The sequence below is a fragment of the Trachurus trachurus genome (genome assembly GCF_905171665.1).
Source record: "Trachurus trachurus genome assembly, chromosome: 1".
NCBI lineage: Eukaryota > Metazoa > Chordata > Actinopteri > Carangiformes > Carangidae > Trachurus > Trachurus trachurus.
Window position 1 is genome coordinate 34,261,364 of NC_139891.1, and position 26,518 is coordinate 34,287,881.

A 26,518-nucleotide genomic window follows, 5' to 3' on the forward strand; every position below is an offset into this window, starting at 1 on the left:
CTTCAGGTGAGGTGGAGAGGAGAGGAAAGGAGAGGAAGGAGGAGACAAGGAAACGAGAGGAGAGGGGAGAGGAGTGAAGCGGTGAGGAGAGGACGGGAGATGAGAGGAGAGGAGACAAGGAAACGAGAGGAGAGGAGAGAGAAGCGGAGGAGAGGGGAGGGGAGGAGGGGGGGGCAACAGCTTCAGTTGAGGATGGGGAGAGGAGAGGAGGCAGGAGAAGACGAGAGGAGAGAAGACAAGGAAACAAGAGGAGAGGAGAGGAGAGGAAGGAGGAGACAAGGAAACAAGAGGAGAGAAGACAAGGAAAGGAGAGGAGAGGAGGGGCAGAGTACTGTGTATCCAGGGGGCCTCCAGCAGGGGGCAGCAGCAGAACAGCCTGGTTACACCACTGCTGTTTAAAGTGGAGCCTCTACTCCTCCTCTTCCTCCTCCTCTCTTCGTCCTCTTCCTCCTCCTCTCTTCGTCCCCCTCTTTCTCTCCTCCTCCTCCTCCTCCTCCTCTTCCTCTCTTCCTCCCCCTCTCTCCTCCTCCTCTTCCTCTCTTCCTCCTCCCCCTCTCTCCTCCTCTCAGTGTTTATCTGCTGTCGACTGAATTTTCAGATCTGAGTCAAATCAAATTGAACGTCACTTATTGTTGTTTTTAACAGAACAAACCTTTAGTTATTGATCCTCCAGGTGGAGACGGAACAAAGTGGTAACTCTTCTCTGTGTGTGTGTGTGTGTGTGTGTGTGTGTGTGTGTGTGTGTGTGTGTGTGTGTGTGTGTGTGTGTGTGTGTGTGTGTGTGTGTGTGTGTGTGTGTGTGTGTGTGTGTGTGTGTGTGTGTGTCCGTGTCCGTCCCCGTCCTCAGACACCTGGGCTCCCAGCTGTGTGAGCTGGAGAAGCTGATCGATAAGATGATGGTTGAAGACTTCAGCATGTACGCACGCAGCGACCTGAGCCGCAGCCTGAGGGACGAGCCGCAGGTCCTGGAGAAGGTCTGAGCAGATCAATACACACGATCAATACACCCCATCAAACAAACGTTTCAGCAGTATTGAGGCTGCATTTTGGTGAAAGTTGCAAAACTGTAGCATCTACTGTTTGTTTGGTAGGGATTTTTTTTTAAGTTTTTAGATTTAAACATTTATTGTGCCCCCATGTCCTTGGAATTGAGTGAATCTGGCATGGGACTGGACCTTTGTGCAAAGTTTGGTGTTTTTTCAGCCATGGGAAGTAGGACTTCCTCGGAAGAAGAAGAAGAATTCCTAGGAACTACATCATATCTGAAGGCTAAAAGTCGAACATGTAACAGTAGAAATGTTAAAATAAAAAATAAAAAAAGTTTGAGGAAAATGTAGAAATAGGGTTATGCATATTTATAGTTTAACAGTTGAAGGGTTGAAACCTGAAATAGGTGAAATATTGTCTAGGAATTTTTAAAATGTCAAAAATATTAACAATAAATAACATATTTAAAATAAAATAGATGAACATTAGATAAAAAAATTTTAAATAAGGAATAAATATCTCAATCTCTCGTCAATAATTAAATCTAAAAGTGGGTTCTTGTGTGTGTAACGGATGCTGTGCTCATCACAGGTCCACACACCCTACGCTGTGTCGCAGAAGGTGAAACACACACACACACACACGTTTAATACGCATCCAATCAAATCCATTAAATCATGTGTGGCGGTGACATCATCAGGCTCAATGATCAGCCATCAATCAATCGATCGATAATTCGATACTGACTGGAAATGAATCTTTAAATGTGTTTGTGTTTGTTGTAATGTGCCGGGGGGGCGGAGCTAATCGATCAGATTGACGGGTCGGGCTCCTTTGTTAATTGATTTATCTCATATTTTTGTTAAATAGTTGAATTGTTTTGTGTTCAATGAAAGATTTGATCAATGAATAATCTAATAATTGATCAGTAATTATCTTTGTAGTAGATTAAAGGGACAGTTCAACATTTTGTCAAATTGGCCCATTGCCATAACACCTATAGTCATAGCAGTAGGTTTGTTACCTTTTAAATTAAAGGTAGAGAAACCTACTGCTGCTATGACTATAGGGATTATGGCAATGGGCCAATTTGACAATATGTTGAACTAATCCTTAAAGTTTCAATGTGTTCACTTTTAATCAGTTTCATCCTGACTGATGGCTTTGCTCTGATTTCAGCTTGTGGCAGAGTCTGGATTTTAATTAATTAATTAATTAATTAATTTTTTCATTTGTTTCTGTTTTCATTGTTAACTGTGTGTGTGTGTGTGTGTGTGTGTGTGTGTGTGTGTGTGTGTGTGTGTGTGTGTGTGTGTGTGTGTGTGTGTGTGTGTGTGTGTGTGTGTGTGTGTGTGTGTGTGTCAGGAGCGTCTGGAGTCCCTGGTGTTCGGCCTGCTGCGGCAGAGGAAGCTGGACTTTCTGGACATTTACAGCGATGAGATGATCCTGGCGGCGAAGGCCATCGTCACTCAGGTCCCAGAGAAACAAACAAACAAACAACGACAATAATAATAATAATAGTGACACTGAGAGTTTGTGTTGTTTGTGGTAAAACTGTGTGTGTATGTGTGTGTTTGTGTTGCAGTGTGTAGCAGAAAGTGTTTTGCACATAGAAGACATTGACACTGAAGTCGTCACTAAGTAAGTGGAAAACCTGCTCTGATTGAAACTATCTGGATCAATAAGCTGCTGGGAAATCAATATTATGATCTGATATTAAAGGAATAGTTCACCAAAAAATGAAATTCAGTCATTATTGCCTCCCCCTCATGCTAATGAATACTCTGGAGTAGTTTTTTTATTCCTCAAAGTGCATCTGGAGACCCGGGAGGCCGGTTCGTAGTCCAACCAAAACTTTATATGAGAGTCAATAGGGCCCGACACAAAAAGGTCCATAAAACTACACAAAAACCATTTAATATTCCTCCACACTGCTCGTCCACTGCAATCCAAGTGTCCTGAAGGGAGATAATCCAGAGTTTACTGGAAACAACGTAATTTAGGACATTTTTACAGCCTAACGAAGTCCGGACTTGGGCAGCAGCCGGTCTGCAGAGCTGGTCAGCCGGCCAACCTTCGTCGTCATCCCGGGGGGAGAAAACAATCGCTACAATTGTTTACTGGAAACAACGTCATTTAGGACATTTTTACAGCCTAAACAGTCCTGAATTGAATTTACCTGGGTCCCTTCAGGACACTTGGATTGCAGTGGACGAGCAGTGTGGAGGAATATTAAATGGTTTTTGTGTAGTTTTATGGACGTTTTTGTGTCGGGCCCTATTACTCTCATACAAAGTTTTGGTTGGACTACGAACCGGCCTCCCGGGTCTCCAGATGCACTTTGAGGAATAAAAAACTACTCCGGAGTATTCATCAGCATGAATTTCATTTTTTGGGGAACTATTCCTTTAATCAGTTGTTTTAGTTGCACCTTTGCTCAAAAAAACACAATAATGTGATGTTATATGATAAAAAATAAAACACCAGAAGCAGCCAATCAGCTTCCAGGAAACATGGTCACAGAACGTTATGAAGAAGTCGCCCTTTGACATTTTGGATATAAAACATCAACACATCATTTTAATCCTTAATTAAAGCAGTTAAATTACATTTTGTCATTAATGAATCAGTTTGGGAGGTGTTAGTGGTTAAAGTTAGAAAGATGTTAAACTGTCTCTTAGTTCATCACACACAAGTTTAAAGTGTAAAATATAACAAAAGCTCATTTTTCTCTGCGGGTGAATCAATTTATAAACGTTAACGTAAGTTTTAGAGATGAAGGCGTGATGTGTTTTAACTTGTACTGTGTGTGTGTGTGTGTGTGTGTGTGTGTGTGTGTGTGTGTGTAGGCTAGCTGACCAGATGCGTCTGATGACGTTCCCTCAGTGGTTCGAGGTTCTGAAGAACGTCTTTGAGAGTTTCCTTCTCTTCCTGCAGAGGATCAAGGTGAGAGTCAGGAGGAACCCAGCAGCGCCACGCCGTCATGTCACGTTTGTTTGTTTATTAGATCCCCATTAGCCGCTGTGCAAGACAGCAGCTATTCTTCCTGGGGTCAAAACGTCTTACAAACATTTCTGTTTCAGGAATTTAACACAGAACATTCAACATAGATCATCATCATTCATACAATGGACAACAGCAACACAAAACATAAAAAAGCTCACATCTCGTTTACAAACTGTTCTTAAAGGGATAGTTCGGGTCTTTTGATATGAATCTATATGGCATCCCCATCAGCAGTTACGTGCTCTGACGGTGACTTTCACCGGACTGTGTCCCGTGAGCGGAGTTCCGGCCTGGTTTCGGTGCTGACGAATGTAGTCCGGCTAGTTGGCTGGGGTCACGAAAATAAAGCGTTTTTCTTCTCAAAACAATATGCGTTCAAAAGAGTGATACATTTGCATCACAAAACCGTTGTCCACGAAAAAGTCTGACCTCGCAATCGCTTGGCGCTATTTTCTCTCCCTCCGTATCACTGCGCGCTGCCGCCTGTAGACGGCTGTGTGTTTCCATCAGCTGTTTCACCGAGTTTACTGCTCGGATAGTTCACATAAACATTTCTGATTATGACACAAGTAATGAAGCCATCCCTTGTTTTAGCACAGAGCCAAAGGGAGACCTTTATGAACCTGATGTGATGCTGAACCTCGCCAGATGGAGTTAAAACGAGCAGACAGAGAGAGGAGGGACAGGGAAGTGACAAGCTGAAGTTAGACCACAGCTGTAGCTGTGACGGACAGGGTGATGATCAGTAATGCAGCGCAGTCCGTTATGGAAGATCTGAGGCTCCTCTGACAGCTGCAGGTGAGCCGCAGGTGAGCTGCACGTCAGCTGGCTGGAGAGTAGTGCCGTTCTCTTTTTTTTTTTTTTTTTTTTTCAGCAGCACCGTCCGGTGCAGGTGATGCACGCTGTCTGTGTATGTTTGTAGGTCTGATCTTCCACCATGAACTGCGCTGCAACGATCACCCACCTCTTTTATATAGCCTAGGTCTACCTAACAGTCTATGGCTCTAACTCCATCTGATGAAGTTCAGCATCACATCAGGTTCATAAAGGTCTCCCCTTGGCTCTGTGCTAAAACAAGGGATGGCTTCATCACTTGTGTCATAATCAGATATGTTTATGTGAACTATCCGAGCAGTAAACTCAGTGAAACAGCTGATGGAAACGTGCACAGCCGTCTACAGGCGGCAGCGCGCAGTGATACGGAGGGAGAGAAAATAGCACCAGGTGATTGCGAGGTCAGACTTTTTCGTGGACAACGGTTTTGTGATGCAAATGTATCACTCTTTTGAACGCATATTGTTTTGAGAAGAAAAACGCTTTATTTTCGTGACCCCAGCCAACTAGCCGGACTACATTCGTCAGCACCGAAACCAGGCCGGAACTCCGCTCACGGGACACAGTCCGGTGAAAGTCACCGTCAGAGCACGTAACTGGTGATGGGGATGCCATATAGATTCATATCAAAAGACCCGAACTATCCCTTTAAAGTACAAAGAAACAGAAATCATGCGTTGTTTGTGACATGCAACTGTCTCTAATGGTCGGAGAGTCACTCCCTCTTGTAAAAACAAATACATCTTTAGTCCCTGTTTAAAAGAGGCAGCACTACCTTCTCGCATCAAAAATCTCGGCAGAGCATTCCATGCAGCCATCGCTCTATAATAAACAGTTTTTTGTTTTGCATTTGTTCTACATGGGGGCAACAGGAAACGACCTTCTGAAGACTGCCGAGTAGAGTAGTTATGACTTTCAGAAAAAAACACTAATTTATTATAGAAAATTACTGGGTTTTTTGTTATTGTGACATTTTTTACAAAACAAGCCAGAGAACAATGCAATCTACATTTGACACTTAACCAGTCCAGCTGATTGTTCATTTCATTTACCCTTGTTCTATAAGGGCACTGAAGAACGAATCGAGCAGCTTTATTCTGAGCTACCTGCAGCCTTTGTATGTTACCTTCTGACGTGTTGGACCAAATCATTGGACAATAGTCCATTTGTGACAACACTAGAGCTTGTATTAGTTGTTTAGTTTAGTGCCTGGGTATGAATTTTCTGCTGTGTCTAATAGCAGCCATTCCTCTGCCCATTTTTAAGACTCTACTCACTTCCTGTTTGTCTGTGTGTGTGTCCGTCAGGCGACTCTGAGCGTCATCAGAAACGTGGTCCTTGAAGTCCTGGACTCGAACCAGAAGGCCCGGCTGCTGGAGGAGGCGGCGGCGGCGGCAGCAGCCTCGGTCGCCTCGGGTCAGGAGTCGTCCTCTCCGGGCTCGTCGCTGCTGCAGGGCGAGGCCGAGCTGGCCTACCTCACCCACGAGGGCCTGTTCATCAGCGACGCCCTGAACGACGCCCAGCAGCAGCAGCAGCAGCAGCAGCAGCAGCAGCAGCAGCAGCACCGGGCCGAGGCCGCCGCCGCCGACCCGACCTCTGGACCCACGGAGAGCTTCACCTGCAGAGACCAGAGCTTCATGTACGTTCCTGAAAGGTTGCACCACTTTGATCTGGTTCCATCTGGTTCATCTGGTTCCATCAGGTCCCTTATGCCTGGTTCACACATAAAGATTTTCTAAATCTCAACCGATTTTTTTTATCTGTGAGAGACCCCACACATGAAGATAAAACATCTGTGATTGAACAGTTTTGATCATGTTGTGTGTGGTGTCCTGCGATATTCCAAACACAGCACACCACACACATTAAGATTTTTCAGAATCTTGACCCTCCGGTCAGAAAACTCAGAAAGAGATCTGTATTGTTGTCGTAAATATTGAACATGTTTAAAATTTACGATTATCGGCCGCGCTCCTTTCCAAAGCTTTAGTCAAGTGTACCGGCAATTTAGACCATTTTTGACTTTTTATGTAGAGCCATAGTGTATTCTATATTATTGCCACCAACACCTGTAGCTCATTTGAAAGGTGAAACTTTATGCTTCAAGTGGCCACAAACCGTTTGTTTCTACGTGCCTCTGTTCCTGAGAAAAGTCAAGCTAAACATGGCTGGGTTTCACCAAAATCCCTCCTTTTTTTCTAGAAAAGGAGATACAGCGTCTTTTATGAAAGGTGCTCTGTTTGCAGAACTCCGTTTGCAAAAGCCGAGTTATGATAAAAACTTCCAGATCATGAGCTGTCATGAGTTTTTGATCGTCATCTATTTCAGTTCTGCTCGTTGTAGAGTCCCCAAATTTACACATAAGGTGTGTTAAAGTGTCTATTTTCATAATAAAAAAAAAAGCACTCAACGCATGGGAATGAAAAACGAGAAATTACGTGGTTGGCACTCAATGAGTTAACACACCACACACTACAAGAGAATCTCATAAGATAATCTTAAGAGCGTAAGATAATCGGACGATTTCTGTCCGTGGTCGGAAGGGGGAAAATCGGGGCAAAATCAGCCCGATTATCTTTATGTGTGTGGTAGGCATTAGGTTTTATCTGGTTCCATTAGGTTCTATCAGGTTCAGTCTGCTTCAGTCGGGTCCATTTGGTTCTTTCAGTTCCATCTGGTTCCATCAGGTTCATTAGGATCAAATAGAAAAGTCCAGAATCAGAGAATTGTGATGAAACCAACTGAATCCAACAGAACTAAAACCCTGTTTGTTAACGGCTGGTCTGTGTTCATCAGGAGAACCCAGAGACAGAAGGTGGACAGGAGGCGCGGTCAACGGCGGGTTAGGACGCAGGTTGTTGTAGCTGTTCACAGGTCAATACTAGACACGACAGTCAATAATCAAAGATCAATCTAATCAATAAAATGTAATAAGATATATAATTTTAATTATGGGGGAAAAAAACATGCTGGTTTTAATCAACTATTAACTGTCAACGTGGCTGATAGTGATCAAGTAATTTGTTTAAATTCACTTCATTACAAATTTATAATCAGTGATTGAGATGATTTATTGATTAACGACTGTGATGACAGTTTATCTAAGTTTTCTTTTTTTTTTTCTATTGATCTATAATTGGTTTTAAAATCCAGATCAGATTTGGCTTCAAGCAAAAACAACCAAACACGTATAAACAGTTAAATATCTGTTTCTGATTGATTGATTGATTGATTGATTGATTGATTGATTGATTGATTGATTCAGTCAAGTGTCAGAGTTCAAACTCAACACAAACTTTAATTATTAAAATAGACGTTGATCCAGTGGAAGATTCGTTTCTACGCCGACGATACCTTTAATTATTTATACAATTGAACCTGTTGTTTTCAATCAAACAAATGTTAATTAAATTGATTATTGAAACTGATAAACTAGTTTTTATCAATACAAATGAGCAATTATTGATTACTAATGTGTAAAAATATAAACTCTAGAAATCTTCTCCTCCAAAACATCAGTCGATGGCGATCGCTCAACTTTTCCTCCCAGTTCTACTTCCTGTCTGTTGCCGTGGCGATTCTTCTTCCTTCTTCCTCTTCTTCCTCCTTCTTTTCCTTCTTCCTATTCTTCTTCCTCTTCCTTCTCTTCTTCTTTTTTCCTCCTCTTCCTTCTCCTCTACCTCCTCCTCTTCCTTCTTACTATTATTCTTCCTTCTCCTCTTCTTCCTCCTCCATTTCCTTCTCCTCTTCCTCCTCCTTCTTTTCCTTCTTCATCTTCATCTTCCTCCTCCTCTTCCTTTTTCCTTCTCTTCTTCCTCTTTTTCCTCCTCCTCTTCTTCCTCTTTTTCCTCCTCCTCTTCCTTCTTCCTCCCCTCCTTTTTCCTCCTCCCTCTTCCGCGTTCCCATTCTTTTTCCTCTTCATCCTCCTTTTCCTCCTTGTCTTCTTCCTTCTCCTCTTCCTCCTCTTCTTGCTCTTCTCTTCCTCCTCCTCTTCTTCCTCCTTCTTTTCCTTCTTCCTCTTCCTTTTTCCTTCTCCTCTTCTTCCTCCTCTTCTTCCTCCTCCTCTTCCTCCTCATCTTCTTCCTTCTCCTCCTCCTCTTCCTCTTGCTCTTCTTCCTCCTTCTTTTCCCTCTTCATATTCCTCCTCTTCTTCCTCCTTCTTTTCCTTCTTCCTCCTCCTCTTCCTTTTTCCTTCTCTTTTTCTTCCTCTTTTTCCTCCTCCTCTTCTTCCTCCTCCTCTTCCTTCTTCCTCCCCTCCTTTTTCCTCCTCCCTCTTCCGCGTTCCCATTCTTTTTCCTCTTCATCCTCCTTTTCCTCCTTGTCTTCTTCCTTCTCCTCTTCCTCCTCCTCTTCTTCCTCTTCCTCCTTCTTTTCCTGCTTCCCCCTCTTCCTTCTTCCTCCTCCTCTTCAATTACTTCTACTTCTTCTACTTCCTGTCCCTTCAGATGTTTTCTTGATGTTTTCTCGCTGAAGCAGCTTTGACTTCCTGTCTGTTGCCGTGGCGATGTCGTCATGTCGTCATAACAACGGGCCTGTGTGTGTGTGTGTGTGTGTGTGTGTGTGTGTGTGTGTGTGTGTGTGCAGGTCCGGTGAGAACATGATGCCCTCGGAGCTGGAGATGAACCGCGTCATCAACAACGTCCAGGAGCTTCTGTTCACGGCGTCCGACGTCTCGCACGACCGCTGCGTCAAAGTCCTGACGGCCAGAGCCAAGGTGGCGACCTCTGACCTCTCACCTCTCAGCTTTGACCTCTCAGCTCTGACCTCAGAGCGCTGCTTTAATTTACAGTATATACACACTACATTTTACCATGGTTTGGTCTCTAACCCCCTTCCTCCCTCTCTTCCTCCTCCTCTTACTGTTCTTTCTCCTTCTCCTCTTCCTTTTCCTTCTTCCTTCCTCCTTTTCCTCTTCTTTCTTCCTCCTCTTCCTTCTTCCTCCTCCTCTTCTTTCTTCCTTCTTCTTTTCCTTCTTCTTCTTCTTCTTCTTCCTCTTCCTTCCTCCTCCTGTTCTTCCCCCTCCTCCTCCCTGCTCTTCTTCCTCCTTCTCCTTTTAATTCTTCCTCTTCCTCCTTTTCCTTCTTCTTCCTCCTCCTCCTCTTCTTTCTTCATCTTCCTTCTTCCTCTTCTTCATCTTCCTTCTTCCTCCTCTTCCTTCTCCTTCTTCCTCCTCCTCTTCTTTCTCCCTCTTCCTCCTTTTTCTTCTTCCTCTTCCTCCTCCTTTTCCTTCTTCTTCTTCTTCCTCTTCTTCTTCCTCCTCCTCTTCTTTCTTCCTCCTTTTCCTTCTTCTTGTTCCTCTTCCTCCTCCTTTTCCTTCTTCCTCTTCCTCCTCCCCACTCTTCCTCCTCCTTCTCCTCTTCTTTCTTCCTCCTCCTCCTCCCTGCTCCTCTTCTTCCTCATTCTCCTTTTCATTCTTCCTCTTCCTCCTCCTCCTCCTCTCCTCCCCCCCCCTCCTCCAACAGGACGGTTCCCTGGAGCGTCTGAGCTCCTCTGAGTTCGTGTGTTTGTCTCAGGCGGTCGAGGGTTTCGTCAGAGACACCGAGGAGCTTTGCGGCCGTCGCAGCGTCTCCCTGCGGGGGGCGCTGCAGAGCCAGGCCAACCGCTTCGTCCACCGCTTCCACGACGAGCGCAAGACCAAACTCAGGTCAGAGCCAGCTCGCACTCTTCCACTTCTTCTTTTTATACTACTTCTACTCGAGTCACCATTGAACTGACGGAGATGTTGTTTGTTTATTTGTGACCCGTTCTATCAAAATGAGTCGGATGTCGCAACGTTCTATTTTTAGATAATCAGCTGATAACGTGGAAAACCCATAGAAAATCCCAAATTTTTTTTTACCCTAATTTCAAAGCAATGACATTCAAAAACAATCTCCCAAAGTTTCATAGTCCAGATAACTGAGGAAAGACACGTAAATGATGATTAAAGTTGACTTGCAACTTAAACCCTCTGAAAATGAGCGTTGCATCGGTGCAAAACATGAATATCTCCTGAACCGTTCATGATAGAGACGAGCTGTAAACTGCATCTGAATCGCGGGATTCTCCACTTTCCGACGGTCATTGAATGGTGCCTCTATGACAAGAAGGTGCGGGTACAGAAACAGATGCTAAACCGAGTAGCATCGACGCTAAACCGAACGTAGCAACGACACAACGCTTGCACATGTTTTACAAAACATGACAACTGCTGAACCGTTTATGATAGAAACGAGCTGTAAAAAGCATCTGAATTGTGAGATTCTCAGCTTTCCGAGGGTCATTGAATGGTGTCTCTATGACAACAAGGGACCGTATAGGGTGCGTGTAATCACGTGGTACAGGAACAGATGCCAGAGTCACTGGCAAAACTTTAAATGCAGTTTTCTCAGGTTTTAGAACAGAATAAGAGAGTGAAGGATCGTAATTCAAATGGCCACATCTAGAAAACCATCAAGTGTAGGACTTTGACTAGGGTATCATTTTAAAGCTTATTTTCTAATCTACCAAAGTTGGGATACCAAAATCCCAACTTTGAAATTTGGGTCACTGTGACTCATTTTGATGGATCAGGTCACATTTGTTTGTTGTTGTTTGTTGCAGCCTCCTCCTGGACAACGAGCGCTGGAAACAGGCCGAGGTTCCCGCTGAGTTTCAGGACCTCGTCAACTCCATCGCCGACGGCAGGATAACACTACCGGAGCGCAAAACTCCGGGTAAGAAAACTAAAGACAACAACCTGCTCCTCAGCCCTTTAAAGTCCTTTTTTCTTTAAGAGCTGATCAATAATCAATAATGGTGATCGGCTGTAACGCGTCTCCTCCTGCAGGTCCAGAAGACAGGAAGCCAACGGAGTTTCTGCTCGTCAACGGGCAAAAATACGCCGTCGTTGGGTAGGTGTGAAACTGAGAAACCAAAATCCTGGAAGTTGTTGTAGGGTGTCGTCCAGGTGGTGAGGGGGCGGGGCTCTGTTGTGACATCACAAAGTTACAGGAAGTCCTGACAGCTGGTTTTAACTTTGTACTGTAAGGAGCTTTAATACAAACTTCTAGCTTTTATTCTGAAGGAGCTCTAGTTTTTATTTTGAAGGAGCTTTAATAGAAACATCTACTTTATTTTGAAGGAGCTTTAAAAAAAACTTTTATTCTGAAGGGGCTTTAACACAAACATCTAGCTTTTATTCTGAAGGAGCTTCAATACAAACATCTAGCTTTTATTCTGAAGGAGCTTGAACACAAACATCTAGCTTTTATTCTGAAGGAGCTTTAATACAAACCTCTAGCTTTTATTCTGAAGGAGCTATGATGTAAACATCTAGCTTTTATTGTGAAGGAGCTTGAACACAAACATCTAGCTTTTATTGTGAAGGAGCTTGAACACAAACATCTAGCTTTTATTCTGAAGGAGCTTTAATACAAACATCTAGCTTTTATTGTGAAGAAGCTTTAGTAGAAACATCTAGCTTTTATTGTGAAGGAGCTTTAATAGAAACATCTAGCTTTTATTGTGAAGGAGCTTTAATAGAAACATCTAGCTTTTATTGTGAAGGAGCTTTAATAGAAACATCTAGCTTTTATTCTGAAGGAGCTTTAATAGAAACATCTAGCTTTTATTGTGAAGGAGCTGTCCCATCTTGTTCCTGTTTCCTCAGGACGGTTCTGCTGCTGATCCGGATCTTTCTGGAATACTGTCAATGCGTCAACGACATCCCGTCGATCGCCACCGACATGTTGACGCGCCTGTCGGACCTCCTCAAGGTCAGGACCGACACACACACACACACACACACACACACACACACACAACCACACAACCACACAACCACAGACTCACCCCAGCTCTTCTTCTGTGGTGTGTGCAGCACTTCAACTCTCGGAGCTGTCAGCTGGTTCTGGGCGCCGGCGCTCTGCAGGTCGTCGGCCTCAAGACCATCACCACCAAGAACCTCGGTAGGACTACGACACTCTGGAGCTTCACTCTGTCTCCTTCATCAGCAGCGTTTTCAATAAAGTTTGAGTTTGAATGGAACTCAAGAGAACTAGAGGAGCTGATCACTGATCAATACAACGTTAACCACCAACTCCTCTTCCTCCTTTTCCTCCTCTTATTCTCCCTTTTCCTTTTTCCTCTTTCTTCTCTTCTTTCTCTTGCTCTTCTTCCTCCTCCTCTTCCTCCTTCTTTTCCTTCTTCCTATTCTTCTTCCTCTTCCTCCCCTCTTCCTTTTTCTTTCTCTTCTTCTGTTTTCCTTCTCCTCTTTTTCCTCCTCCTTTTCCTTCCTCTTCCTTCTCCTCTTCCTTCTTCCTATTCTTCTTCCTCCTCGTCTTCCTCCTCCTCCTCTTCCCTCTTCCTATTCTTCCTCTTCCTCATTCCCATTCTTTTTCCTCTTCCTCCTCCTTCTCCTCCTCCTCTTCCTCTTGCTCTTCTTCCTCCTCTTTTTCCTTCTTCTTCTTCCTCCTTCTTTTCCTTCTTCCTATTCTTCTTCCTCTTCCTCCCCTCTTCCTTTTTCTTTCTCTTCTTCCGTTTTCCTTCTCCTCTTTTTCCTCCTCCTTTTCCTTCCTCTTCCTTCTCCTCTTCCTTCTTCCTATTCTTCTTCCTCCTCGTCTTCCTCCTCTTCCTCTTCCCTCTTCCTATTCTTCTTCCTCTTCCTCGTTCCCATTCTTTTTCCTCCTCCTCCTTCTCCTCCTCCTCCTCTTCTTCTTCTTGCTCTTCTTCCTCCTCCTCTTCCTCCTTCTTTTCCTTCTTCATATTCTTCTTCCTCCTCCTCTTCCTCCTCTTTTTCCTTCTCCTTTTCCTTCTTCCTCTTCCTCCTCTTCTTCCTCCTTCTTTTCCTTCTTCCTATTCTTCTTCCTCCCCTACTTTTTCCTTCCTCCTCCTTCCCATTCTTTTTCCTCCTCCCTCTCCTTCTTCTCCTCCACTTCCTTTAGTTATTGATCCTCCAGGTAGTGACAGAACAACATAATAACTCTACTGTGTGTGTGCGTCTGTGTGTGTGTGCGTCTGTGTGTGCGTGTGTGTGTGTGTGTGTGTCTCTGTGTGTGTGTGTGTGTGTGTGTGTGTGTGTCTCTGTGTGTGTGTGTGCGTGTGTGTTTCTCTGTGTGTAGCGTTGGCGTCGCGCTGCCTCCAGCTGGTCGTCCTCTACATTCCCGTCATCAGATCTCACTTTGAGACCAAACTGCAGCCCAAACAGTTCAGCGTCCTGCGCCACTTCGACCACATCACCAAGGTAACCACCACCCTTTCAGTAAATCAATAATCAATACACATAATAACCAGTGTGTGTGTGTGTGTGTGTGTGTGTGTTGTCGTCGTGCAGGACTACAACGACCACATCTCGGAGATCTCGGCCAAGCTGGTGGCCATCATGGACAGTCTGTTCGAGAAGGTTTTATCAAAGGTGATGATGATGTCATGATGACGTCATAGCTACACTCATTCAAGATGGCCGCCCCTGTGTGTTTATTCATGGGTTGCAGTGACGTCACGTGGAAGGGACCGCCGCCATATTTGTGTCCGATTTGACAGGTCTCCTCATATGACAGCATGCAAACCGCAGGATGGAAATGACAGTTTCTTGACAAAATTACAGGGTTTCATACATCCTGTCTGGGTTTATATCTCTATAACAACAGACAAACTCTATATTATCCCACTTATTACACAGTTTATGAATTAATTAATTAATTTGAGACGTAATGTTGATCAAAGTCCGAAGTCCGGTCACTTCTCCGCTGTTTGCTCCTCACCCTCCTCTCGGTCGACTCGAACGAGCTTTTGATAATCAATCAGTAGATTGATGAATTATCATGTAAATGTTACGATGTGCGCATTTATGTCGTCCTGTCTGTCATAAGAGACTACGATACGGGACACGTTTGTGTCACGGACTCGCGGTGGCACAGACACAGCTGGTCACAGCTGTGACACTGCGCTGGCCCGTCCGCTCTGTCCGCTCTGATCGCAGGTTTGGTTCCAGCAGCGGTGAGGGAGGCAGAGAGCCTCCACTCTCCCTCTAACAAGCTACAAGTCATTTTTCTAACATCACAATTAGTCTGAAGCTGGTAAAAATGAAACACAAGGTAAAAATCCTTGATAGTTCTTCTGCCCTGCTCCGCTGATCAGAGCGGCGTCCCTAGCAACGGCCCGTTTTACTTAGCAACGGTCTGTTATACAGAAATAAAAGACCCTAAATGCAGAATCAGTGAGTAATTAATAAGAAAGTAATCAAAATGCAGAATTCAATATATCCATGTTATTAAAAAAAAAGTGAATCCCCTCTTTTTGTGAGACTTGTCACAGCCCATGCTGCCACTGATAGACTGCCTGCAGTCAACTATTTATTCCGTCTATAACTTTACGTCTTTTGGGATGGAATAAAACTGCAGTCCGGGGTTTCTTTGGCGACTGCTATCACAGTCAATAGCACAATATAATCCTGGCATCTTTCAAATAACGTAAATTTTCGGTCTCTTGCTGATTTCCTCCTACTCCTCTTGTTCTGGTAACGTGACATGCTGTGATCTGAGCCCAGATTGCCCTGATTCGGACACAAATATGGCGGCGCAGAAACACAGTGACGTCATGTGAATCTAATGAATATTGATATTTACACTTTACGACAATGGCAACGACGACGACGGTGCAAAGATCGGCAGCAGCTTCATCCTGTTCACATAGCAGTGTTTTATCAATAGAGCTGAATCCTCCTCTTTTTCTCATCCTCTTCCACCTCTTCCTTTTCCTTCTTCCTCTTCCTCCTCTTTTTTCCTCCTCTTTTTCTTCCTCCTCTTCCTTCTTCCTCTTCCTCCTCTTCCCCCTCTTCCTCTTCCTTCTTCCTCCTCTTCCTTTTCCACCTCTTTTTCCTATTCCTCCCCCTCTTCCTCTTCCCCCTCTTCCTTTTCCTTCCTCCTTCTTTTCCTTCTTCCTCTTCTTCCTATTCTTCTTCCTTCTCTCCTTTTTCCTTCTTCCTCCTCTTCCTTTTTCCTCTTCCTCCTCCTCTTCCCTCTCTTCCTCCTTCTTTTCCTTCTTCCTCTTCCTCCTCCTCCCCCTCTTCCTCTTCCCCCTCTTCCTTTTCCTTCCTCCTTCTTTTCCTTCTTCCTCTTCCTCCTCTTCTTCCTATTCTTCTTCCTCCTCTTTTTTCCTTCTCCTCTTCCTCCTCTTTTTCTTCCTTCTTCCTCTTTCTCCTCCTCTTCCTCCTTCTTTTCCTTCTTCCTCCTCTTTTTTTTCCTCCTCTTCCTTCTTCCTCTTTCTCCTCCTCTTCCTTTTTCCTCCTTCTTTTCCTTCCTCCTCTTCTTCCTCTTCCACCTCTTCTTCCTATTCCTCCCCCTCCCCCACTTCCTCCTCCTCCTCCTCTTCCTTTTTCCTTCTCCTCTCAGCTGATTGATTGATGTTGTTTTTAAATCAAACAACTGAGTCTGTTTATAAATTAAAAAGTCATTTTAGATTTAGATGCAGCAGTCTGATGGTGATGTCACTGATGATGTCACTGATGATGTCATCGTGTCTCCTCAGTACGAGGTCAAGGCCCCGATGCCGTCGGCCTGCTTCAGGAACGTCTGTAAACAGATGGCCAAGATGCACGAAGCCATCAACGAGCTTCTACCTGAGGAGCAGACGCAGGTGAGACTCTGGCCCCGGTAACCATGGCTGTTACCATGACAACAGTGTTTCCTGTCTGTGTGTGTGTGTGTGTGTGGCGCTGAACCTGGTTTCCTGTGTCCAGATGTTGTTCCTGAGGATCAACGCCAGTTTTAAGATGCACCTGAAGAGACAGCTGGCTCGCCTGGGGGTCGTTAACGACGGAGGACCGCAGAACGGGTACACACACACACACACACACACACACACTTCCTGTTTCACTCTAAAGGTGCGTTCACACCGCGGACGTATTTTTCATGGGAAAATATTTCTTTTCAAACCCTGGTTTCCTTCGCCACGGGCCACGAATGTTACGCGGTGAAAATGCAACATCATTTTTTTTTTTTTCACAGCAAGGTTGATTTTTCTGAGCTTTCACCCGGCAAATAAACGCTAGAATAGTAAAGTTGGTAACAAGATGACAGCAGGTGTTGAATACATGAGGGAGAATCAACGAGTAGTCGTGTTGAACAGATTTAAGACATCGGTCTCATATTCACATTGCCACCGGTGTGATCGCCAAATATTTCGCAATTTCGTGTCGTTTATTTGTCACATCCCCGGTGTGAAAAGGCCTTCAGAGGGAAGAAAGTTTAATTTATTTGGGGGTTTTGCTGTTGTTCGGTATGGCCATGGGGCAAACGCACTGAGCAGCTATGAAATACAAATTACATGAAAACTGCAAACAATTTAGCATTGACATGAATGGGATGAGCCAAGTACAAATGTCTACTGCTCCGACATACTTTCACCTAGAGACTCCATTTAAACTGTAAAATGTAGACACAAGTCTTGTCTATTGCTGTCTATTGCTACGTTTCAATAGGTATTATAGTTTTTGATCAATCACTGATCAATGACCATGATCATTTCTGGAGAAGTGTTGAGATTATAATGGGTGTGTATTGCACGGAATGTTGGTGCCAGAGTGTGTGACATCATTGGCTAGAGTGGGAGAAGGTCTCTGAAACTGTCTGAAACTTTTCTCGTTCCACGCTGCTCACGGCCGCAATTTACACTCTACACACATGATTTTTCCCACAGTTGTAGACAAACTTGTCCTCTCTCTAAAAATGTGTTCATCAAAGCAGAGAGACTTACAGAATTTAAACCGTGAGCCTCTCAGTGCGGCCAGATCCCTCCCTCGTCCTCATTGACTCTAATACAAAGATTTTCTGAGAGAAGCAGAAGGGACCCCTGTTTATAACTCACAAGTGTCTTCAAAATATTTACTGTAGAAACACCAAAATCACATCAAAGCGTTCAGGAAGTCCTTACGACGACCACGGTCTGCTTCTTTTTCTGATAGGAGCTACCGTTTAGTCACAGTAAGCCCAGATGTGAGACCAGCGCAGAGGCAAAAAATCACCTTTTTTTCTCTCTCCACGTTTCTGTCCGCCTCAGTCTGGGGGGCCCCGATTGTCATGACAACCACCCCAAGTTGCCGTGGTAACCTCTGAGCCTCAGCTAATTAATAATCAATGAGGTTAATGGATCAGTTTAATAGAACTCTGCTCTGTGATTGGACAGTGGTCGTCCTATCAGATGTGTGTTTGTGCACTGCAAAAACTCAAAATCTTTCCAAAGATCGACAGCAGCTTCGTCCTGTTCACATGATAATCAATGTTTTATCAATAATCAATAGAGTGTGGAGCCGATCATCGATCAATCAGCCGATTGTCAACGAAAAAAAGGCAATTTTTTTGTTTTTAAATCAAACAACTGAGTCTGTTTATCGACCTTTTTACGAATGTCAAAAACATAAGCCAGTTTTGCTCTTCCGGTGGAATTTTATGTGGTTTCGGTAGTCGCAGTAAATGCATGGATTTTTTTTTTTTTTCTTGTAAAACGCATTACCTTCCAGGCTGGTGGTTGTTTGTTGTTGTTGTTTATCTGTTGTTGTTGCTGTTGGTTACCTTCCAGGCTGGTGGTGGTGGACGTGGCCTTCTACACGGAGAACGTTCAGGGTCTGCGGAGCCTGGAGCGCCTCGACCTGAACATGGCGGAGATCTGGGAGCAGAAGAGGTGATGGAGGGGGCGGAGCCAACACGTCCAGGGACCGACCAATGGGGAGCGGGGGGGGCGCGACCCGACCCGACCCCTCGGAGGGGTCGACTACTGAGGCCCGCAGGGACCAAAAGACTCAACTGGAGGAGGAGGAAACGCGGCGCTGCAGCGGCGGCTTCCTCAACGGCTCCACCTTAAGAAACGTTCCCAGTAACTGACGGAGCCTCCTTAACAAACTGCTGCCACCTCATCATCTCACTGTGCAATTCAACAGGAAGTCGTAAATTATTGGATGTTGGGGGGGTTTTTTTTGTTTTTTTTCCGGCGGCGGAGACGAAGCAGCGACTCGTTTCTTTTTACCGACGACACCACCACGAGGCTCAGATTTCCCCGCCGCTAGTTTTTTTTAGGCGCGCGTGCGGATTCGGGTCTCGAGGGATGAAACGATGAATCGCCGTGGAAACGTTTGTTTTCCCGCCAGAGGGGTGTTGTGTTTTTTTTTTTCTTTCTTTCTTTCTTTTTTCTTTTTTTTTTTTTTTGATTCGCTTCAATCAGACATTTTATTTTTTTTTATACAGGAAACAGAAACACGAAGGTGGAGTTCGCTTCAATCGACACAATCCCACAGACTGTGAACGCATCATCACGACCTTTAACAACCACATCCTGTTGTTACCAAAGTAAAACGACCTCTGATCTGGGAATTCAACTCTTCAACTGCTTTTTTGTTTTTTTTCTTCCTTTAATCAGTCCAACCAATCACGTGTTTATTGATGAAGCCAGGATCCAAACAGGAAGTGGACGATTCTGTATTTTGATTAGTTTGCAGGACATGAAGCATGAACATGAGCTGTTAACTGCTGTCTACCCACCCACCCCCACCCCTCCCTCTCCTCCTCCCAACTGGGTTTTAATTTCCTCTGCATGAGCTTTTTGTTTCTTCGCAGCTGAAACGACACACGACGGAGCCGAAAATCTGATTCACCCTAACCCTATTTTATTCACCAAAATAAAAGCCTGAGACGGGAGAAGACGTTTTATTCTGAAACTACAACTGCTCATTCATCATAACACTTCCTGTCACAGTTTGACCGAATTAAAACAAACATTATAAATCGTAAAAAAAAAAAAAAACATCTCTGACTTTTCAAAAAATTTAGAAAGTGAAGAGTCTTCAATGATTAGAGCGTATTTCAAAATAAAACGCCGTCAGACTGTCAGACAACTTTATTTAAACAAAGTTAAGGTACAATTATTCGTTTTTATTTTACCACTGTTCAGCCTGTGGGCGGAGTCAGAGCTCAGATGAGTCACTGTGATGTCACCTCCTTCTGACCACATGATTGGCCGCTCTGCCTCTCACACCTGTTGTGTATTTAGACGCTTTAACTGCTGCCACTTTGGCTCCGCCCACCTGAAGAACTCACCTGGAGAAAAAAAAACTACAACAACAACTCTGAATCAGACTTTCTGCTCCGAGCTCCAACCAAACAACAACAACAACACACCTGTCCAGCTGTGGCCTCCTCCTCCTCCTCGTCGCCTCCACCTGTACAGATGTCACCTGGCTCCAACTGTTAACAACAAAACACCTGAGTTGCCGTGGCGACCGTGTGTGTGGTGTGTCTGTACAGGTGAGATGAGGCGGCAGCAGCGGCGGCGGCTTCAGCTTCCTGTCTGAGACTCACCTGAGAACAAAAAGCTTCAGAAGTGCCTCCTGTTGATCGACACATCTGAGCTCCCACTACAGTGTGCCTACCATACCACTGTGTGTGTGTGTGTGTAAGAGAGAGAGAGAGTGTGTGTGTGTGTGTGTGTGTGTGTGTGTGTGTGTGTGTGTGTGTGTGTGTGTGTGTGTGTGTGTGTGTGGCAGCGTCTGAGAACTCAAACTGTCTTGAATCCTTCAAACTTGCTGTGAATAAACAGGACGATGGAGCGACCTCAGTGTCTCTGTGTTCGTCTGTTCGGACCGTGCGGGGGAGGTGGGGGGGTTAAGAGGAGCCGACACTGCTCCTGCTGTCATGACGACCACTGTTTGCCTGTCAGTCAGTCAATCAATCGATCAATCAATCAATCAATCTAGGATATGTTTGTATATAACTCAAACTGAAACATAAAACTCCACCTGCAGCTTCACCTTTAACTGCAGCTGTTGGAGCTTCATAAAACATCTACCTTTATACTGTATGGAGCTTTAACACAAACATCTATCTTTATTATGGAGCTTTAACACAAACATCTACCTTTATACTTGTATGGAGCTTTAATACAAACATCTACCTTTATTTTGAAGGAGCTTTTAACACAAACATCTACCTTTATACTGTATGGAGCTTTAATACAAACATTACCTTTATTTTGAAGGAGCTTTAACACAAACATCTACCTTTATTTTGAAGGAGCTTTAATACAAACATCTACCTTTATACTGTATGGAGCTTTAATACAAACATCTACCTTTATTTTGAAGGAGCTTTAATACAAACATCTACCTTTATACTATCAGATTATAGTTTTTAGTTTATGTATTTTTCTAACCCAGCTCATTATGCTCTAATCACGAACATCTCTGTGTGTTTAATTAGTGAACTGACACAACTCTGGTTACTGATATAGTCACATCACTGTACTTACATTTAGTTTTATTTTATGTTATATTGTTCTCTCGTATTTATATTATTCATTTTTTAAGTGTTGTGTGATTTCTCTGGTGTGAACACTGTAGTCTGTATTTACTGAACACATATTTAACACTTTCATCTACTGCCATGTACAGTATATAATGTACATAAATATTTTCAATGTGACTGTTTAAAGTGTAACTAGTTAATATTACTAATATTAATTCCCCCTGTCAAGCGAACCTCAACCTTTCTTCCCTGTTAACCAGATAAAACCTACAATAAAATCACAGACACATCTAGCTGCAGTGGGAGGAGCAGGAAACAGGAAACAGGAAACAGAGGAACGTTGAGCGTCAGCGTCCAGAAGTGAAAGTAAAGTGTGAGAGGAGGACGACTGAGCTGCAGCAGAGACGAGACAGAAAGTCAAAGTGAGTCCATCAGGTGTTTGTCAGCAACACAGCAGAGTCTCTACCAAACACTGGTGAGTACAGCTCATCATATTCACTGTGTGAGCAGCAGCTTTAACACTGAGCTTCATCTCTACTCACTCTCTTCATGTCACACTGACTCTAGTGAACTGGCTCAAAACAGACCTGAGGCTGTTTGTCCACAGAGACACTATAGTCCACTTTAAACTGTCTCTGTGTCTCTGTTCAGGATTTTTACAACTCCTCACTCAGTCTCTGAGCTTCACTCTCTACTTCACCTCATTTCCTGCTTTCATGCTTTCATGCTGTCAAGGTATCACTTCCTGATGCTGCCTTACTTCACACTTCCTGCAGCTCTTTCACAATAAAAGCCTCACACTTTTATTGTGAAGCAGCCAAAGGAAACACAGTGTCCTTGTCACTCATCTCAGCTCGGTCAGAAGTCAATAAGCTCAGCATCTTGTGACATAGCTACATACCACAATAACCAGATGGGACAACAGATTTTACCACTCTAGGACCAATATCCAGAAAATTCCCTCTTTCGTCCTGAAAACAGCGTTTTTTGTCCAGGCTAAGTGCAAAAACGATTAAAACATTTGTGGATTCACTGAAACACGTATCCGTGTGGACGGACTCTGATGAGGCTTTGCAAGCCAATCAGAGGTGAGCCAATTAAAACCTGTGTTAATTGAAGAGTTGTTTGACGCGGGTCGACGCAGGTCAGTGACCCTTTCCCACTGCGGTCCACAGCCAATTGTTAGCGGGTTTAAATTGGTTTTTTGCTCATGGGAGAGGCTTAAAGCAGTGATTTTTGCTGATAAAAAGCCAAATAAGTTACATACTGGGGCTTTAAGAGTCCCAGGCATTCAATCCTAGGTGGGGACAACACCTGGGGGGGGGGGTCCTGAGGGTCGTTGGCTACCCATCATGTGAGTTGTTAGGGAAAGAGCCTGAGTTTGTGCGGGAGGTTGAGAGTTATCGGCTAGAGATAGTCGGGCTCACCTCCACGCACAGCCTGGGCTCTGGAACCCAACTCCTTGAGAGAGGCTGGACTCTCCTCCACTCTGGTGGTGCCCACGGTGAGAGGCGGTGGGCTGGTGTGGGCTTGCTCATAGCTCCCCAGCTCAGCCGCCACGTGTTGGAGTTCTCCCCGCTGACCGAGAGGGTCGCTTCCCTGCGCCTCCGGGTCGGGGATAGGTCTCTCACTGTTGTCTCGGCCTACGGGCCGAACGGCAGTGCAGAGTACCCGGCCTTCCTGGAGGCCCTGGTAGGGGGACTGGAAAGTGCCCCAACTGGGGACTCCATCGTTCTGTTGGGGGACTTCAACGCTCACGTGGGCAGCGACAGTGTTACCTGGAGAGGTGTGATTGGGAGGAACGGCCTCCCCGATATGAACCCAAGTGGTGTTTTGTTATTGGACTTCTGTTCTAGCCACAGTTTGTCCATAACGAACACCATGTTCAGGCATAAGGGTGTCCATCAGTGCACGTGGCACCAGGACACCCTAGGCCGGACTTTCAATGATCAACTTTGTAGTCGTGTCATCTGACCTCCGGCCGTATGTCTTGGACACTCGGGTGAAGAGAGGGGCTGAGCTGTCAACTGATCACCACCTGGTGGTGAGTTGGATCCGCTGGCAGGGGAGGAAGCTGGACAGACTTGGCAGACCCAAGCGTATCGTGAGGGTCTGCTGGGAACGTCTGGCAGAATCCCCTGTCAGGGAGGTCTTCAACTCCCACCTCCTGGAGAGCTTTGACTGGATTCCGAGGGAGGCCGGAGACATTGAGTCCGAATGGACCATGTTCTCCACTTCCATTGTTGACGCGGCCGTCCTGTCGCGGTGGCAGTCCCCAAACCTGGTGGTGGACACCAGAAGTAAGGGATGCCGTCAAGCCGAAGAAGGAGACTCAGCCGACGAAGCAGGCCAAGCGGACAGCAGCCCGGGTGGTCGCGGAAGCAAAAACTCGGGTCTGGGAAAAGTTCAGGGAGGCCATGGAGGAGGACTACCGGTCGGCCTCGAAGAAATTCTGGCAAACCATCCGGCGCCACAGCTCCCCTCCTCCACTGAGGGGAGCTGTTGACCTCGACTGGGGATATTGTCGGGTAGTGGTAGGAATACTTTGAGGATCTCCTCAATCCCACTGACACACCTTCCATTGAGGAGGCAGAGGCTGAGGACTCAGAGGTTGATTCATTCATCACCCAAGCTGAAGTCACTGAGGTAGTCCGGAAGCTCCTCAGTGGCATGGCACCGGGGGTAGATAAAATCCGCCCTGAGTACCTCAAGTCTCTGGATGTTGTGGGGCTGTCGTGGCTGACGCGCCTCTGCAGCATTGCGTGGCAGTCGGGGGAAAGTCTATTCCAGGGTGCTGGAGAGGAGAATTCGGCCGATGGTCGAACCTCGGATTCAGGAGGAACAATGTGGTTTTCATCCTGGCCGTGGAACGCTGGACCAGCTCTACACCCTCCGCAGGGTGCCCGAGGGCTCATGGGAGTTTGCCCAACCAGTCCACATGTGTTTTGTGGACTTGGAGAAGGCTTTCGACCGTGTCCCACGTGGCATCTTGTGGGAGTATGGGGTCGGAGGCCCTCTGCTGAGGGTTGTACGGTCCCTGTATGACCGGAGCAGGAGCTTGGTTCGCATTGCCGGCAGTAAGTCAGACCTGTTCCCGGTGCGTGTTGAACTCCGGCAGGGCTGCCCTTTGTCACCGGTTCTGTTCATTATTTTGATGGACAGAATTTCTAGGTGCAGCCAATGGCCGGAGGGGGTACGGTTCGGGAGCCACTTGATCTCATCTCTGCTTTTTGCGGATGATGTTGTCTTGTTGGCTCCCTCGAGCAAGGACCTTCAGCATGCACTGGGGCGGTTTGAGGCTGTGAAGCAGCTGGAATGAGAATCAGCACCTCTAAGTCCGAGGCCATGGTTCTCAACCAGAAAAAGGTGGCTTGCACCCTCCAGGTCGGGGGAGAGTTCCTGCCTCAGGTGGAGGAGTTTAAGTATCTTGGAGTCTTGTTCACGAGTGAGGGGAGAATGGAATGCGAGATTGACAGGCTGATCGGTGCAGCGTTCGCTGTAATGTGGTCATTGTATCGGTCTGTTGTGGTGAAGAAGGAGCTGAGCCGAAAGGTGAAGCTCTCAATTTACCGGTCGATCTATGTTCCCACCCTCAGCTATGGTCATGAACTCATGAGCTTCCTCCGCGGGGCGCTCCCTTAGAGATAGGGTGAGGGGCTCTGTCACCCGGGAGGCCAGCCAGTGACAGAGCTCAGGTGAAGCTGCTGCAGCAGAGTAACAGAGATACTAGCCCTGCTAGCTGTCCCAGATGCTAACCGCTACCGCTAACTAGCAGTTAGCATCCGCGGCTACCACCGCTTCCCAGCTCACTACAACCAGAGCCACTACCACGGCCCTGCTCCTAGTTACAGCCGCTGACGGCCGAGTATTGACCCGCCGCTTCACTCAGACTGTTTACTTTTCTTGGCGGCTGTGACTACTGCTGCTGCTGCTGTTACCTGTTAGGGGCAGGAGGCTGCACACCGCACGGTGGTGCGTTCAGGTTGCCTCGGAAAATGAAATGATCGATTTAACCATGGAATTTACCGATGTAGAAGGCTAGAAGAGATGCATCGCAAATTCAACCATAAATTATGTCCGATGTGCCCTGAATCTACCAGTGCAGTCGCATCGCATACGTTTATATCAGACCACCGATATGAATCGGTGAATCTCCACATCCCTACTGGGAACGCCTTGGGGTCCCCCGGAGGAACTGGAGGAAGTGTCCAGGGAGAGGGAAGTCTGGGTATCCCATGCTCTGACTGCTGCCCCTGCAACCCGGATCCAGATGAAGTGGAGGAAGATGGATGGATGGATGGTTTTGTACATTTTGGAAAATAAAGCTTGGCAGCAAAATGATCGCTCTGGCTGAGCTAATGGTCGTGTTGTCTGCTCTCAAGCTCGTTATTGCCCGAAGACATCGCAGGAGGGAAATAGTAAGGAGAGACTGCACCGTTTGTTTACTTACTCACTTCCGCCCCTCCCACACACTGAGCGCTGATTCGCTAGGGCACCGCCAATCAGAATAGCCATAGCTAGTGTGACGGTTGAGGTTCCTGTCACTATGCCCCCAATTGATCATGCGCCCTGGCTACTTGGCCAAGGGGATGTAGCACTAGGGGTGGGTCCATGGATTCCTAATGTGTGGCAGCTTGCGCGGAAGCACGAGGACGTGCTTGTGAAAAGAGGGGGAGAGATGTGACAGTTGAGGTTCCTGTCACTATGCCCCCAATTGATCATGCGCCCTGGCTACTTGGCCAAGGGGATGTCCCTTTGGGTGACTGGCAAGCGCGCGTGACTCTTACCCGGGAGGTGTGGGTTCAATCCCCGCCCGGGCCCTCTTCACCTTGCCACACTAGCACACAGCTAATCAGAGTACCCGACGAGTCTAGTCTCCCGACGTGCGACGCTCCCCGACTGTGCATGTGGAATCGGGCCCGACAGGACCCGACTGCTTCCATGCGAACACACCAAACAGACGCAAACCTGACGTCGTCCGACTTTCCCCGACTATGGCCGACGCCCGACAGTCGGGCCGGTGTGTTTAGGTACATATCCACTGTAGGAACTTCAGGGTAATTTAATGGGGTCGGTGCTGTTGGTACGTGTCTCTACTGCAGGAACCAACCCCTTAGGGCCATCTCCAGGAACTTTTAGAGGGCCGAAAGGAGTCCCTGCCTCGAGGTTGGTACTTAAATCGGCCCTGAAAAACTCCTGGATGGGGCTTGAGGTTTACTCTGTGCTGATTGAGGTCAGAGCATTCCTCACTGCACTGGACGACAACATAACACTGCTCAGTTTGTGTCTGGCTGTTTTGTCTTTGGGATGGACATGTATTTGCTTTAAAGGGATATTCCGGCTTAAATTTAACCCGTGGGCCAATATTTAGTCAACAACCTATTGTCCTTCATAACCTCCCTTGTGAACTTGATGTTGCTGTCCACTGAGGTAATGTGGTC

At 45.9% G+C, this 26,518-nt stretch overlaps 2 protein-coding genes across 3 annotated transcripts in view; one reads left to right on the forward strand and one right to left on the reverse strand.

The window, feature by feature from the left end:
- Window positions 1-20,274, forward strand: part of vps54 (VPS54 subunit of GARP complex) — a 32,883-nt gene extending 12,609 nt beyond the window's left edge. The window contains exons 8-25 of one of the 2 annotated variants that reach the window (XM_083969947.1): window positions 848-974; window positions 1,579-1,608; window positions 2,353-2,460; window positions 2,573-2,628; window positions 3,837-3,933; window positions 6,135-6,466; window positions 7,624-7,701; window positions 9,412-9,541; window positions 10,290-10,471; window positions 11,410-11,522; window positions 11,636-11,699; window positions 12,458-12,563; window positions 12,668-12,755; window positions 13,908-14,029; window positions 14,120-14,200; window positions 16,315-16,422; window positions 16,526-16,620; window positions 18,364-20,274. In XM_083969947.1, coding sequence (XP_083826073.1) covers window positions 848-974; window positions 1,579-1,608; window positions 2,353-2,460; window positions 2,573-2,628; window positions 3,837-3,933; window positions 6,135-6,466; window positions 7,624-7,701; window positions 9,412-9,541; window positions 10,290-10,471; window positions 11,410-11,522; window positions 11,636-11,699; window positions 12,458-12,563; window positions 12,668-12,755; window positions 13,908-14,029; window positions 14,120-14,200; window positions 16,315-16,422; window positions 16,526-16,620; window positions 18,364-18,469 — 2,023 coding nt within the window. In that variant the 3' untranslated portion in view covers window positions 18,470-20,274. The remainder of the gene's footprint in view (window positions 1-847; window positions 975-1,578; window positions 1,609-2,352; window positions 2,461-2,572; window positions 2,629-3,836; window positions 3,934-6,134; window positions 6,467-7,623; window positions 7,702-9,411; window positions 9,542-10,289; window positions 10,472-11,409; window positions 11,523-11,635; window positions 11,700-12,457; window positions 12,564-12,667; window positions 12,756-13,907; window positions 14,030-14,119; window positions 14,201-16,314; window positions 16,423-16,525; window positions 16,621-18,363) is intronic. The other variant, XM_083969948.1, reaches the window with a different exon arrangement.
- LOC310985209 (UTP--glucose-1-phosphate uridylyltransferase-like) overlaps window positions 1-26,518 on the reverse strand; it is a 283,068-nt gene that overhangs the window by 230,325 nt on the left and 26,225 nt on the right. The gene's annotated exons all lie outside the window — the stretch shown is intronic.